Genomic DNA, 15,721 nt, shown 5'->3' on the forward strand with positions numbered 1-15,721 from the left:
ACTGTTGTGCTGCTAAAAGGAGGTTTACATCGTCGGACGTAATTTTGTGAAATGCCCCCATAGTCCGGTCCAAGTTGGAGTCGCACGCATTGCTCCGTATGCGGCAGGCACAAGTCAAGGTAGCACAGTAGAAACAATATAAGACAAAGTCACCGCATGAGCTTTGACTTGACCAAACCAAATGTGTGTTTGTCTTTTTGTGTCCGACAGACGTCAGTGAATACAATCTCTGTTCTGTGAAAGAGGAGCCAGACTTGACTCACATCAAAAAGGAGGAGGAGGAGGAGGAGATCAACAAGTCACCAGTGAACGGTGTCCCAATCAAGACTGAAGATGAAAACAAGGATGAGAGTGAGGACAACAGAGGGGCGGAGCCTCCAAGCAGCATCTCAAGTAGTCACGTGACAACAGAAGGTGATGAAGACCAATGGGGACCATCACAAGTACATAATGAGGACACATTATCAGATGCTCATCACGATGATGATACTTATGATGATGATGATGATGGGCAAGCCAAAGGTGAAAGGGCATGTCACACAGACTCATTAACTTCAAAGTTGTCTTTAAAAGGGCACACAAAAACACACACTGGAGAAAAACCCTTTTCCTGCTCAGTTTGTGGCAAGAGTTTCTCTCAAAAGTCGCATTTAACAAACCACACAAGAACACACAGTGGAGAAAAACTTTTTTCTTGCTCAGTTTGCAGTAAATGCTTCTCTCCAAAGTCTTAAGTAAGGCACACAAGAACACACACTGGAGAAAAACCTTTTTCCTGCTCAGTTTGTGGCAAAAGCTTCTCTCAAAAGGCACAATTAACAAGGCACACAAGAACACACACTGGAGAAAAACATTATTCCTGCTTAGTTTGTGGCAAGAGTTTCTCTCATAAGATAAGTTTAACAAAACACACAACAACACACAGTGGTGAAAAACCTTTTTCCTGCTCAGTTTGTGGAAAATGCTTCTCAAGAAAGACATATTTAACAGAACACACAAGAACACACAGTGGTGAAAAACCTTTTTCCTGCTCAGTTTGTGGCCAAAGCTTCCTGTATAAGTCAACTTTAACAAGACACACAAGAACACACAGTGGTGAAAAACCTTTTTCCTGCTCAGTTTGTGGCAAGAGTTTCTCTCAAAAGCAAGATTTAACTAAACATAGAAGAATACACACTGGAGAAAAACCCTTTTCCTGCTCCGTTTGTGGCAGAAGCTTCTTTGATAAGTCAACTTTAACAAAACATAGAAGAACACACAGTGGTGAAAAACCTTTTTCCTGCTCAGTTTGTGGCAAAAGCTTCTCTCAAAAGGCACAATTAACAAGGCACACAAGAACACACACTGGAGAAAAACCTTTTTCCTGCTCAGTTTGTGGCAAGAGTTTCTCTCATAAGATAAGTTTAACAAAACACACAACAACACACAGTGGTGAAAAACCTTTTTCCTGCTCATTTTGTGGAAAATGCTTCTCAAGAAAGACATATTTAACAGAACACACAAGAACACACAGTGGTGAAAAACCTTTTCCCTGCTCAGTTTGTGGCCAAAGCTTCCTGAATAAGTCAACTTTAACAAGACACACAAGAACACACAGTGGTGAAAAACCTTTTTCCTGCTCAGTTTGTGGCAAGAGTTTCTCTCAAAAGCAAGATTTAACTAAACATAGAAGAATACACAGTGGAGAAAAACCCCTTTCCTGCTCAGTTTGTGGCAAAAGCTTCTCTGTAAAGTCAAATTTAGGAATCCACACAAGAACGCACAGTGGAGACAAGCCATTCAGTTGCAGCGTTTGTGCTAAAAAATTCTCCACTAAACGGAGTGCTAAGAGACACGATTGTGCTGGTGAGAATAGCAGCGATCCTTGAAGCTTAAAAAAAGAAAACAAAAAACTGAAGGAACTGACTCTTTGTGGTAAGATGTAAATGTGATTTTGAATGAAATATGATAAATTTAGTTTTGCATAGCTCTTTTATTGACACTAAGCCAATGTGATCATTGCCAGAAGAACCATTGTGTCTGAGTGATGATTTTTTTTTGTGTGTGTTTACTTCAAACATGTAAATAAAATTAATTGCTTTTGCCTGGAATAACATTTGTTAACGTTATGCTTTTCAGTTGTCTTTTTAATCGTACTTAATGGAAAAGGTGTGAGAAGAAACTGCTTATGAAATCGGTACCTTCCACAGTCATCAATAAAATCACTTGTTCCACTTGCTCAACTGGCCTTCATTACGCAGTGTGAAAAGGTGAAAAACTAAACTAGAAGTTGAACTATGAAAAGAACCAGAAAGAGAAACGCAAATCGGCTCAGTTTCTCTCAAAGGTTTTGGTATGTCAGGAGTTGGCAACATGATGGCGACTGGAGTCAGCGCTGGTTTTCTCTGTGTGTTTGGCTGGGTCGTATAGGTATGGTCCATTGAACAAAACTCAAAGTCTTCAAATATCCCCTCACATACATTTAATATTTCACTTTCTGAATAAAAGAGATAGAAAATAGGCCTGAGCATTGTTTATGGTGGTGGCAATTCTCTCGCCAGGTCAGTGACCTTCCAGGGTATGAGAGTATTTTAAGGTGGTCACTAGTAGACTGGTCGTATCAACGGGGAGACGCATCTGCTCTCCCTCTGGGGGACTTTTGGAGGGAAATCCCAAAGACTAGCGTGATGGGAATGCATATGCGTCACGTCAAGTCAATTTTATTTGTATAGCCCTTAATCAGAGACAGTCTCAAAGGGCTTTACATAACCACAATCGACATCCACTGATATTAACCCCCAGGAGGGCAAGGAAAAACTCCAAAAACCTCAGTAGGGGAAAAGTGAGAAACCTAGAGAAGGGACCACAGATGGGGGAATCCCCCTTCCAGGCTGCAATGGATGCCAACTGGGCAACATTTGACACATAAAATGATGCTATACAATGTTAGATGAAATAATCTGAGAGTCAATCAAAAGAAGTGCTGCAGGAAGATGACTTCAGTGGAGTGGGTCCTCATCCAGGGCCGTAATCTCCATGGCAGCATATCCGAGGATGAGCCTTCGATCTTGTTCCGGTCAGTTGGTGTAAATTCAGAACAGCCACTTCCAAGTGAATCACCATCACCTAATTCCCAAGCCCGGGAATTGGGAACAGAAAAAAAAACAAAGAACAGAAGCAGTAAACAGGCCAACAAGTAGTTCAACAAAGTTCTGAAATATAAGGAAATCAGAAGAGGCGCTGCATGAAGACGACTTCGGCAGAGCAGGTCCCTTCCCGGTTCGTCAGTGCCGTAATCTTCAAAGCATGTCCCCATCACCTAATTCCCAAGCAGGGGAAGGAGGGGGCAGAAAAGAGAAGAAGCGGCAGTAAACAGGCCAACAAATAATTAAATTAGATGCTAAAGTATATAAATAAATTGATCAAATGTCACGCTGCAGGAAGACGACATCACTGGAACAGGTGCATGCCCAGTTGGTCAATGCCTTAAACTTCCTAGTGGGTCACCGTCACCTAATCCCCCAGCCGGGGGAAAAGGGGGCAGAAAAGAAAACAAAAGAGAAAAAAGAAAAAAAGCGGCAGTAAACAGGCCAACAAATATTTCAGCTAAATGCACAAGAGTATAAATGCGTCTTTAATAGTGTTTTGAACATTTCTACTGAGGTGGCGCCTCTAATATCTGAGGGAAGTGCATTCCAAAGCATTGGTGCCCGAATAGAGAACGCTCTAGAACCTGCGGACTTCTTTTTGGCTCGCGGGATCACTAAAAGACCAGCATTTTGTGAGCGAAGGTTTCGGGACGGAACATATGGTACCACGAGGTCAACGAGATAAGAAGGTGCTAAGCCGTGCAATATTTTAAAAGTAAGTAGCAGAACTTTAAAATCACATCTCAAGTGGACCGGAAGCCAATGCAAATTGGCTAATATCGGGGTAATATGATCAAACTTTCTCGTCTTAGTTAAGAGTCTAGCTGCTGCATTTTGAACTAACTGCAGACTTTTAATACTCGACATGGGGAGACCCGAGAGCAAAGCGTTACAATAGTCGAGGCGAGACGTAACAAACGCATGGATTAAGATTTCTGCATCACAAGTTGATAGAATTGGGCGAAATTTAGCAATGTTACGCAGATGAAAAATCGCAGTCCGAGTAATATTTTTAATGTGGATTTGAAATGACATAGTTGCGTCAAAAATAACGCCGAGATTTTTTGTTCAATCCTTCTGGGTAATATTACATTTATCGATACTCAGAGTGGTGTCTTTGATGATGCGCTGGTCCAATGATGAGCATCTCGGTTTTATCTGAGTTAAGACGCAAAAAATTGAAAGACATCCATTGTTTAATTTCGGCAAGACATTCCTCTAATTTATCACAATCACGTGGATTCGTTATATCCAACGGCATGGATAATTGCGTATCATCAGCATAACAATGAAAACTAATGTTATATTTCCGTATAATATCACCAAGCGGTAGCATGTAGATGCTAAACAATAGAGGTCCAAGTACCGATCCCTGCGGAACTCCACATGTGATCTTACAAAGATCCGAAGTCGCATTGCCATGAATTACACGGTGCGTCCTCTCCGACAGATACGAATTAAACCAAGAAAGCGCTGAACCTGAAATACCAACACACGTTTCAAGGCGTTTTAATAATATGTTATGATCAACGGTATCAAAAGCGGCACTAAGATCGAGTAAGAGTAATATTGATGAGGTGTCGGCGTCCATAGCTCTGAGAAGATCATTAGTAACTTTAGCAAGGGCCGTCTCAGTAGAGTGGTCGGCTCTAAAACCCGATTGGAAAGGTTCAAATTGATTATTAGCAGTCATATATTCATTAAGTTGTTGCGCTACGACCTTTTCAAGAATTTTTGCAATAAACGGAAGATTTGAAACCGGGCTATAGTTGTTGAGACTCTCTGGGTCAAGGTTTGGTTGCTTGTAAAGAACAACTTTCTATCGTTAACTATATGCATCAACACATCCATTTGATAGAGGAAAATGCCTTTTTTTATTTCGCTTTTATTAACATCAAAACAGCATACACACAAACCAATCAAACATCTTTTTTGCAAGTATAAAAATCCAACTAAGGGTCAAGATGAAAAATATAAATAAATAGATATTATGCTACATTACCGCTAAACCAAAAATATTTGAACAACCCCTGTCAAGTACAGAAATGCTACCCGGTAGGAGACAACGTTGGCATAATGTAAAGGAAATTTCCCCAGATTTTTCCAAAGATTGTGGGCTTCCTCCGAACTCCAAACAAAATATTTTCTGCCGTACAATAAGAAGAAAGTTCATTCAACCTGTGACTCTGTGATGGTGACTTCTCACACTTCCAATTGACGAGTACTATTTTTTTCCCAGCAGTGCTGGCTAACAAATTACATTTGTGACAATCCACATGAATCATATCAACATCTCCTAAAAACCAGATCCTAGGATCATAAGGTATGTCAGAACAAATGAACCTTCACACAGTGGACACAAAAAAAACACCGTTCTCAAATATAAACATTCCTAAAGCATATGTAAAAAAAAAAAAAAAAAAAAATCACCCTTATGCAGCTTTGTCCATTTTTTGGCCTTTTTTGGGTGTTTATGTATTTAAATGCTCGATTATCACTGCCGTGCTGCTATGAAAGGGAGGTTTAATTTGGTGAAATTCCCCCCTACCCCATGGACCGGTCCAAATCCGGGTGGCACGCATTGCTCTATGTGAGGCAGGCACAAGTCAAGGTAGCAAAGTAGAAACAATTAAGTCACCGCCTGAGGTTTGACTTGACCAAACCAAATGTGTGTTTTGTCTTTTTGTGTCCTACTATCCTACTATCTCTGTTCTGTGAAAGAGGAGCCAGACTTGACTCACATAAAAAAGGAGGAGGAGGAGATCAACAAGTCACCACTGAATTGTGTCCCTATAAAGACTGAAGATGAAAACAAGGGTGAGAGTGAGGACAACAAAGGGGCGGAGCCTCCAAGCAGCAGCTGAAGTTATCGCAGGGTGATGAAGACCACTGGGGGTCATCACAAGCACATAATGAGGTCACATCATCACGTTCTCCTGACGATGAGCGCGAGCGCGACCGCTTCCGCCTTCCCCGCTTCCTGCAAATCTTGAATGAGGGTTACATTGAAGATATCTATAGACGCAATGCGAAGTATTTCAGCCAGACCTTCGTCCTCCACGATGCTTACACGCAGTGGCCACCGACTTCGCTATGGCTTTGGTGAGTCTCAATTTAGTTGATCCATCCATCGGTTTCAGTTGCAAATTATCCATGGATGCCTGGGTTTGACAAGGGGCTGGAGAATTGGCATCAGCGGTGTACTTGGCAATCAAATGGTATTTTAAACTGGACGTGCTGCGATAGGAGTTCAGTTCACGATGGCAATACACACAAATGACTTTGCTCTTATCAATGACACCATGAGGTAAGTTAAAAAAAAAATTGCCGTTCAGAATTGAATTTGCGTCATTTTTACCAATCGCCATGATGCTTTTAGTTCTATAAACCGGCAAAAAATCCCCACAGCAAGCCCATGCAGGCGTGTCCTAAATTTCGCATGCTTGATGTTTTTTTTCCGGTCTCGCAAGCGTCAGTGCTACGTCATAGGACTACTTTGTTTATTAGGCCAAGATGAGTCGTAATCGCTCATTAAAAATATTGACGCCGTTAAAGAGGGGTGTTGGATTAAACACGTTTTTCTGACACCACTTGTATATATATATATATATATATATATATATATATATATATATATATATATATATATATATATATATATATATATATCCATCCATCTTCTGAACCGCTTCTCCTCACTAGGGTCGCGGGGGTGGGGGTTGTGGGGGTAGTGCCTTTCCCAGCTATCTTCGGGCAGTAGGCGGGGGACACCCTGAACTGGTTGCCAGCCAATTGCAGGGCACACAGAGACGAACAACCATCCGCGCTCACACTCATACCTAGGGGCAATTTACAGTGTTCAATCGGCATGCCATGCATGTTTTTCGAATGTGGGAGGAAACCGGAGTACCCGGAGGAAACCCACGCAGGCACGGGGAGGACACACAAGATGGCCGGAGCTGATCGGGTTCGATCCCGGCTCCGGCCATCTTGTGTGGAGTTTGCATGTCCTCCCCGTGTCTGCTAACTGAGTGATAGTCAGCTCTGAGCCTAAAATGTTGATACCATTTAGTTCGTTATATTTGATATGATCCGCCAAAAGATGAGATAAAAAAGGGTTTTTCGGTGGCCCTCGCGCCTTCTGATGATGTCACGCTTTAATCACGTATTTCTGAAATATATTTCTTCGTCCCCCAAAAATTATATATATATATATATATATATATATATATATAAATATATATATATATATATCGAATCATAAAACACTGCACGTGATGGTAAACTGTCCATTGTGCCGATAGATGGTATTCGCATGAGGTTAGGCTTGCTGTTGAGAGTGGCATGGGGCTTGTGTCTCATGGTTGGGATGGGAGAGATGTCAATTTGGGACACATCGTCAGTAGTGTTCCATCAAATCACTGGGTGTTTCGGCCTTTATCACTAGACACCCTCATCGATGGTGGCCAGCGGCGGGTTGATCACGCCCGCGCTTGTGTCCCATGCCCAATCAACTGTGGTGGATGGTTCTGCCCTGGGTACTCAAGTGGGATGACGGAGATTAGTGGTGGGATGGGGAGGGGGTGCGGGGGTCATTTTGCTGATCTATGAGCCCATGAGGGGTCCTTCCTCTTCATCCAGATCCACTGGCTGCTTCTTTCAGCCGCTTTAGAGAGCGATCTGACTGTGTGCCGCAGAGCCTGTCCATGGATGCCCAGGTCTTTCAGCAGCTTGATGGTTGATGAGGCCACAAACCCTCTGCATCCAACTTCGACGGGATAGACCTTGGCTTTCCACCCTCGTTGTTGTGCGTCCGCCGCCAGTTCAGTGTAGCGCAACTTCTTACGCTCATAGGCCTCTTCAACTGCATTTTCCCACGGGACTGTCAGCTCTGCAATGTAGACAGCCTTCAGTGAAGGGGACCACAGCACTAAGTCTGGCCTTAGGGTGGTGGCTGCAATCTCTGCTGGGAAGATTAGTTGCTGACCTATGTCGACCAGCATCTTCCAATCCCGGGCCTTTGGTTAGCTGACCAACTTCTGTCTTGAGAAAAGGATGGTGGGGCTTTTTCTGTCCCTCTCTGACCAATTTTGGTGCTGTAATGGTAGGGGTGGCTCTTAAGGGCAAGGAGTTGATGGTAATTCTCTTGCTTTCAAGCACTGCTGCCAAGCTCTTGAGAACCTGGTTGTGCCTCCAGGTATAGCGGCCTTGTGTGAGGCTGGTCTTACAACCAGTCAGGATGTGTTTGAGAGTTGCTGGTGTTGGGCAGAGGGCACAGGTTGGATCTTCGCCATACCACTGGTGGAGGTTTTTTGGGGATGGGAGCACGTCATTGGTAGCTCTGATGATGAAGCTGATGTTGCTAGCTTCCATCTCCCAGAGATCCCTCCAGCCAAGCTTTCTTTTCTCCAGGCCTTCCCACCTCATCCACTGTCCCTGCTTGGCAAGCGAGACAGCCTTTGCAGACCTTTCAGCCTCTTCCTGGCGGCGCACCTCCTCCACGACCATTTTTCTTCTCTCTGCGGTTGAGGCCTTACACCAAGTTGGTTTGCTTGCTGTAAGGCCAAAGCCTTATTAATATTAATATTAAGATTGAACAAAATAGTGACACAAATATTGAAAAAGTAACTACAGTAACGAGTAAACATTGAATACTAAATTATTACTAAAACAGTTTAATGAATCTTGAAATAAATAATGAATCACCGTAGTTTAATGAATACTGAAACAAATAATGAAATATTTAAGTTAGTTAAGTTATAAACACTGAAACCATTTTTTAAGACTCTAACATTTAGAGAATAAAACAGTGATGTATTTTAATTTAAAATTCACAACCACGTCGCTGGCGAAAAACCCTGTAAAAAGGCAAATATGTTGACATAAAGTTTCACTTTATCATGTCAACTGTGAATAATAGAGAAATACATTTGGAATACTGTCCAACCAACAACATGGTGTCAGATGTGAAAACAAAACCAGCAACAAAAGTAAAATTCAATACATCTCGCAAGTTCATATTTGGGAACTAAAATGTTTATGTGCATCTTAGGTTTTTCTCTATGTTTAGAAGATAACAATGATTTGCATCGCAAATGGCGACATCTGTCGGTGAGTTGGTGACAGTGCTCCACAGAGCCAACAGCCAATCATATCACAGCGGGGTGTGTCCTGTTCTTCCGCTTTCGTGCCGAACAGGAAATCCTTTCTGTGCGACTTTGAAAAGACGACGCCATCTTCCTTTCATCTCGTCGAACAAAGAGAAGCACGCGAGTTATCGCCAAGCAGAGATCAAGTGCGGATTTGTTGAGATTGACGTTTGAAAATGTGTGAAAGAACGACACCCAAGTACAAAGTGGAACTTTGTGGAATAAAAGAAGAGAACGAAGCAGGTTTGTACACGTTTTACTCTGATTTGCTTTGTAAAGAACGACTTTCTATCGTTAAAAATATGCATCACAACATTAAGTTGTTTGGGGAAATCGTTCAAGGTTATTGCCGTTTTATTTTTGAATATTGCCGTTTACTTGCAGGTCTGCTTAACATTTGTTTATGCCAAATGAAATCAGTGCCGAAAATATATGCCAAAGAATAACCATTTGTGGGGGGTAAACTCCGTGTTTTTTTTCCCCATTTTAAAATTCGAACTGATTATTTAACATTTTACATATTCCGGTATTTATATGTTGCTAAAGAAATTAAGTTTGTCATGTCATTATGTTTCAAAACTATGCTGACAGATGAAGTGTATTTTTATATACACTGTTGGAGTTGAGCCACTGAGAAAATGAGAAACATTTAGTAAATGAATCTTAAAAGCCAAACTTCCTCCAATGCGTGTTCGTTTTTTGTACTCAAGAAGAATAGGGTCAAATAAAGACTCAACAACAGCTGATTAGAGTTCCGATATTTTAGTTTCTTTGATTTCTGGAGTTCAGGAAATAGTACAAAGACAGATATCTGGGCGGCTTTTTCTTAATCTGACGAGAAACTGTACTCGGACGAGCCCAATCGAAAAATGTTGCGCTGATCTCAGCCCAGCCTCACATTTTATCGGAGGTTTTCTATGTCAAGGGTCATGTAGGTTGAATCGGTCGTCCTTGCTCCCTCCCCCGGTCCACGTTCCACGTCCAAGGCTGACCTTCTCAGGCAGGCGGCAGTCTCTCCGTCTCTCCTGCTCACATTCCCCTGTAATCTCGTCAGTGTACAGATTGTGTGGTGTATGTTTTCCCAGATCAAATTGTGTTTTTGGTGTTCCTGATCGCGTCCCGGTGACGTCCTCCCCGGCCCAACTTTATGTTTGTATCTTCTATGGCCTATGTGGAGAATGTGTTTTGTCGTATTTGTCCATGAAGTGCTATCTGGTTTGTCATCAGTTTGACCTGAGCAGACTGAATCTGTTTGTTCTGAATGAGAGTGTGGGTCATGAAAATACTATGTGTGCAATTTTGAGGTCTTACATTTAAACTAAGTCATAAATTTAGCATATGAATGCATCAGTAAACACCATGACTACAATCCCAGTCAATCTTATCTATGCACTGTACTTCTACATACATTTGAAAAATGCTTTTTGTTTAATCAATGTTGGCAGAGTGGTACTACGCAGCAGTAGTATCGCGTCCAACTATTTACAGGATCAGCAAACCAGAATTTCTGTATTGACAGAGGAATAACTGCACACAACCTGTCTCGTCTGACAGTGTGGAAGAAGTGATTTTATTCTGAGGCTACAAAGGATAAAAGGGATGAAAGGGGCGGCACATCATAAGCAATCATGTGACAAAGTAATACATCATAAACATACGTAACAAAGTAAGGACTTTGAGAGCACATCTTTAACAATCAATGTTGAACATATTCAGTAAATATGAACCTGCTAAATTAAATAATTGACCTTCGGTCCTGTAAGTGTTTAAAATAATGCCAGCAATCGAAATACAGTGAACCCCCGGTTATCGCGGTTAATGGGGACCGAGACCACCCGCGAAAACTGAAAATCCGTGAAGTAGCGTCGTACCTTCAAAAAAAAAAAAAAAAAACGTGTATGTATGTATATATATATATATGTATATATGTATATATATGTATATATATATATGTATATATATATATGTATGTATATATATATATATATATATATATATATATATATATATATATATATACGGGTAGAGAGAGTGAAATTCATGTTATAACAAAAAAAATTATGAAAACGTATTATTTTTTTTATTCCCCAGCCATTATTTTTGTATTTATTCAATTACTTCTTTTTGTATTTATTTAATTACTTCGACTTTTACCTGCTGGTACGCAGTCCGGTGTGCCCTGTGAAATCAAAGGTGGCATTTTTCATTTATTTATTTATTCATTTATTCATTCATAACTGACAGCCTCGCGCTCCGCTCACGCACGCCGGTGTCGTGCCAAAGTACTTTCCCCCTGCCAAAATCTGTATCCCCTGCGCGCACGCATTGACTGAAGGCGGCGCGATGTTACTACGTTTGTTTTCATTGAAAGGCACGAAGAATGTATGATTTTGTGTGTTTGATTTGCTGTCATTTAAACCAGGGTTTCCATAAAAGTGGTAGTCTTTGTCGGTGTGGGTTTCAGCACACCATTCGCTACAATTTAACACGTAAAGTAAGCGTTTGACTCCTCCAAAATCGGGGGGAAATTCCCTGCATTTGCATTAGTTAGACCAAAGAAATTTTGCAATCAATGAAGCTACCATAAGGGAATTTTAGTGATCAAAACACGATGAAAAGGGGAGAGGATGAGTGAATTGGGCGATCGTGTTTCCAGCGAGATCAAATTAAGTGTCAACATACACATAGGTGGTATCCTGTTAGAGAACACGTAATTGTATTCCAATTGACTGATTTGTTTATTTTTTATAACCACCGATAGCCGCGTCAAGAGTAGCAAAAGAATAAAAAAATAAAGTCACTCGCGTTCTGCGTCGGACTCGAGGTGCATTCATTGACCACTTACGCAGTAGGAAAGTTACCGGGGGGGACTGATTCTGGCAGCCTCTGCCACAATAAGTACCCCCCCTCTAATCACAAAAATTGACCCCAACCATCAAGTGACTTATTCGGTGTACCTATTGGGTCATTTTGAGTACGTGTGGCAAATTTGAGCAGGATCCCTCTTTTCTAGGCAAAGTTATCGGGGGGGGGCTGCCAGAATCAGTCACCCCTGGTAACTTTCCTACTGCGTAAGTGGTCAGTGAATGCACCTCGAGTCCGACGCAGAACGCGAGTGACTTTATTTTTTTATTCTTTTGCTACTCTTGACGCAGCTATCGGTGGTTATAAAAAATAAACAAATCAGTCAATTGGAGTACAATTACGTGTTCTCTAACAGGATACCACCTATGTGTATGATGCCACTTAATTTGATCTTGCTGGAAACACGATATAGCCCACGTCACTAACCCTCTCCCCTTTTCATCGTGTTTTAATCACTGAAATTCCCGTATGGTAGCTTCATTGATTGCGAAATTTCTTTGGTCTAACGAATGCAAATGGAGGGAATCCCCCCCCCCACCCCACCCGATTTTGGCGCAGTCTAACGCTTACTTGACGTGTTGAATTGTAGCGAATGGTGTGCTGAAAACCGCACCGACTAAGACTACCACTGATGGAAACCCTAGTTTAAATGAAAGCAAATCAAAAACACAAACTCATACATTCTTCGTGCCTTTCAATGAAAACAAACGTAGTAACATCGCGCCGCCTTCAGTCAATGCGTGCGCGCTCCCGCGACAGGGGATGCAGATTTTGGCAGGGGGTAAGTACTTTGGCACGACACCGGTCCCGAACGAAACGGGCGGAGGTTGTTCCTCTACGGCTTGACTGCCACGCACGCACGCCGGCCGGTCTCCTCCGGAACTCTCGCAAGGCCCCGAGCGAGGCGAAATGTCGCTCTTCTCTGTCCACTCTCTTCTTCTCCCACGCTCTTCTTCGGCGCACGCCGGCCGTCTAACCGCTCCAGCGCCCCGTCGTGCCGCTCGGCGAAACTACAATGCCCCCGAATATTTTTTAGACCCGCGAAGCACTGAACCCGCGAAAGGTGAACCGCGAAGTAGCGGGGTTTCACTGTACAAACCTTCAATATTCATGTCCGGTGTGGCCATTCCCTATAAGAAGGGAAGGCCAGAGAGAGGGGACACCTTTCCCTTTTTTCTTTTTGGGGAGACTTCTTTTGACATCAGCATGTGACGAGAATAAAATCTCTTTCTAACCAAAATGACTGTGTCAGAGAATCTTTTTCCATCACCAATTCTGCCATGCTCCGCGACCTGTCCGGAGGGAAGCTGAGCCAGACCCACACATCAACAACAAAATATACCACATTTTTGGCATTTTGCTCCATTGAGGGTCTCAGGGTGCTGGGGCGCAGGCGTTCAACAGCCGGCCGGCTGAACTTTCGGTGAGATGCTTTTACTCACAAAGGGTGTTGTGCGCCTGTGTCCAAGCGGTCGGGGCTTTTGGGGTCGTTAAAGTGAGCTTGTGCGTGTGGGTCTGCTGGCTGATTGGTCATGGAAAATGTCCCTGTGTTAGTTTCAATTATTGTTTAAACAAGAGGCCTCTATAAATGATTAAGACATTCACAGATGTCAAAGTAAAAAAATGATGATAGGAACTAAGTAAATGGGGACTCGTGTGGGAGAAATGTGCAGAAGATAAAGAAAAGAAAGGTCTAGTGGTTAAAGAAATGAGAAATAAGAAGTGTAAAACTATACCTCTAGACAACATAGTCGTGAATAAGCTCAGTTTGAGCACAGAACCTGGCCAGGGTGTAAATTTTAGCAGGAAAATTATGAGCTGAAAATAGAAATAATGAAGAGAAGCGCGCTTCCACGTATCGTATTGGGCACTTTGTGGCATGGAACACAGTAAGGATCGAGGCGTACCGTTGTGTGGAGGGCCCGACGGTTTTGCTGGTACGTAGCAAGAGTAAGGAATTAAGTCTGGGCCGGTTCGACTCCGCTGTTCAGATACGTTCCCTGTGATTAATCGTGTTCTGGTCAAGGCCACGCAAAATCAAAAACCTGGCTGCGGTCCGCCCCGTATTGGCACAGGATGTACGCAGGGGTTTGTGAAGAGATGAGATGAAAGTACGTGGAAGTTCGGCCTAATTAGGGGGGTTGCTGCTTCGTTTGTTTTTATTGTTATTTGTGTTGACACATGTGGGGCATGTGTCAAAGGGGGAGATAGGTGCAGTATTCTGTTCTCATAATTGGTTTTTGCATGTAAGGATTTTTAATATGACATGTCAACAATGATCATGCAGAGGTGAAAGAGTTGAAGATTGGGCCCAGCAGGAAGAATGCAAGCAGAGCGCTGTGGTCTCACCTCCATCTACTGTGGGACCAGGAAGTCAGGCAGCCCCCACGCAGGAGATAAGGGGTGATAGTTATAAACCGGTGCCAGTCCCTCCTTTGTAGAAAGAAATGCCCCTTCTAAAACCCAAATGTTATTGCATTAATATTCCGTTTTATCAGTTCAACTAACGCGTGTGCGTCCTAGTGTGCATTGAAAGATGCAGCATAAAAAATGTTCAAAAATTTGGATAATAACTAAAGCAAAATTAGAATGAGAAAGATAATTGGCTACATAATCATTGGGGTGAAATTAATCTTCATTGCAAGAAGCGGTGATTTAAATAGAGAAATCTAAGATCATAAAAGGATGAATGCATGTTCCGTGGAATGTGATTTGTCAACACGGAAAAGCCCTGAGTGATGAAATCGTTAACACTGATAAGAGATACAATTTTGTTGAAACAGGACATGCAAGGTTAAAGGTTATGTAAAACGAAAAAAAAAAAACATCTAATGTTCCATACTTCAGTTTTGCGACGGATGTACGACGGTAATTCTATTCATGGATTGACATTTTGAAATGGAAATGACAGGAATATGAATTATCATGTTATGGGGGACTTTTGAGATACAGTAAATTGATTTAAATTAAATTACAATTTTTTAGTCTGCACATAATCCACTTCAAAGAATACTGACTCATTGGTTGAGGAAAACGGGGTTATATTAGTTCAGTCGTTCTCAATTATTTCCTGTCACGCCCCCCCTACCAAGAAGAAAATAAATTTGCGCCCCCCCACTACCTGGAGGCACAATCAGGTCCTACGGCAACTGGCGATCATACTGGAGAAAAGGAGAACGACCAACAATGCCCTCCCTCCCCACGCGCCTGGACTCCCAAGCACAATCGCCTTTGTGAAAGCAGGACAACTTCCAGGGAGACCATCTGTAATAGTGGAAACAACCCTCCTGGACACAGCCCGAGACTGGAAAATGAAAGTTGACCTGGATCAGAAAATCATCTTTCCACCGGAGATCATTACAACTAATCTCAGGCCAGACCTGATCTTGTGGTCAACCTCACAGAAACTCCTGTACATCGTGGAACTAACAGTCCCATGGGAATCTGCAGTGGATGGAGCCTATGAGCGCAAAAGCCTGAAATACATGGACATCGCAGCAGAGGCGGAGCGGCGTGGCTGGCGTACACAGGTGCTCCCTGTGGTGTAGAGGATTTGTAGCCACATCAACAACAAGGATC

The 15,721-nt window shown here is 42.5% G+C and overlaps 1 protein-coding gene across 1 annotated transcript; it reads left to right on the forward strand.

Annotated features, from left to right (window-relative positions):
• Nucleotides 1–755: 755 nt before the first annotated feature.
• Nucleotides 756–2,118, forward strand: LOC148342116 (uncharacterized; the record flags this gene model as incomplete). Its single annotated transcript, XM_088288065.1, has 1 exon — nt 756–2,118. A coding segment is annotated over one exon (1,113 nt), but the record flags the coding sequence as incomplete, so codon positions are not given.
• Between the last annotated feature and the right edge of the window lie 13,603 nt (nt 2,119–15,721).

This window comes from Idiotropiscis lumnitzeri, chromosome 2 (genome assembly GCF_059441095.1).
Source record: "Idiotropiscis lumnitzeri isolate Australia: NSW breed Sydney's pygmy pipehorse chromosome 2, RoL_Ilum_1.0, whole genome shotgun sequence".
Classification (NCBI taxonomy): Eukaryota; Metazoa; Chordata; class Actinopteri; order Syngnathiformes; family Syngnathidae; genus Idiotropiscis; species Idiotropiscis lumnitzeri.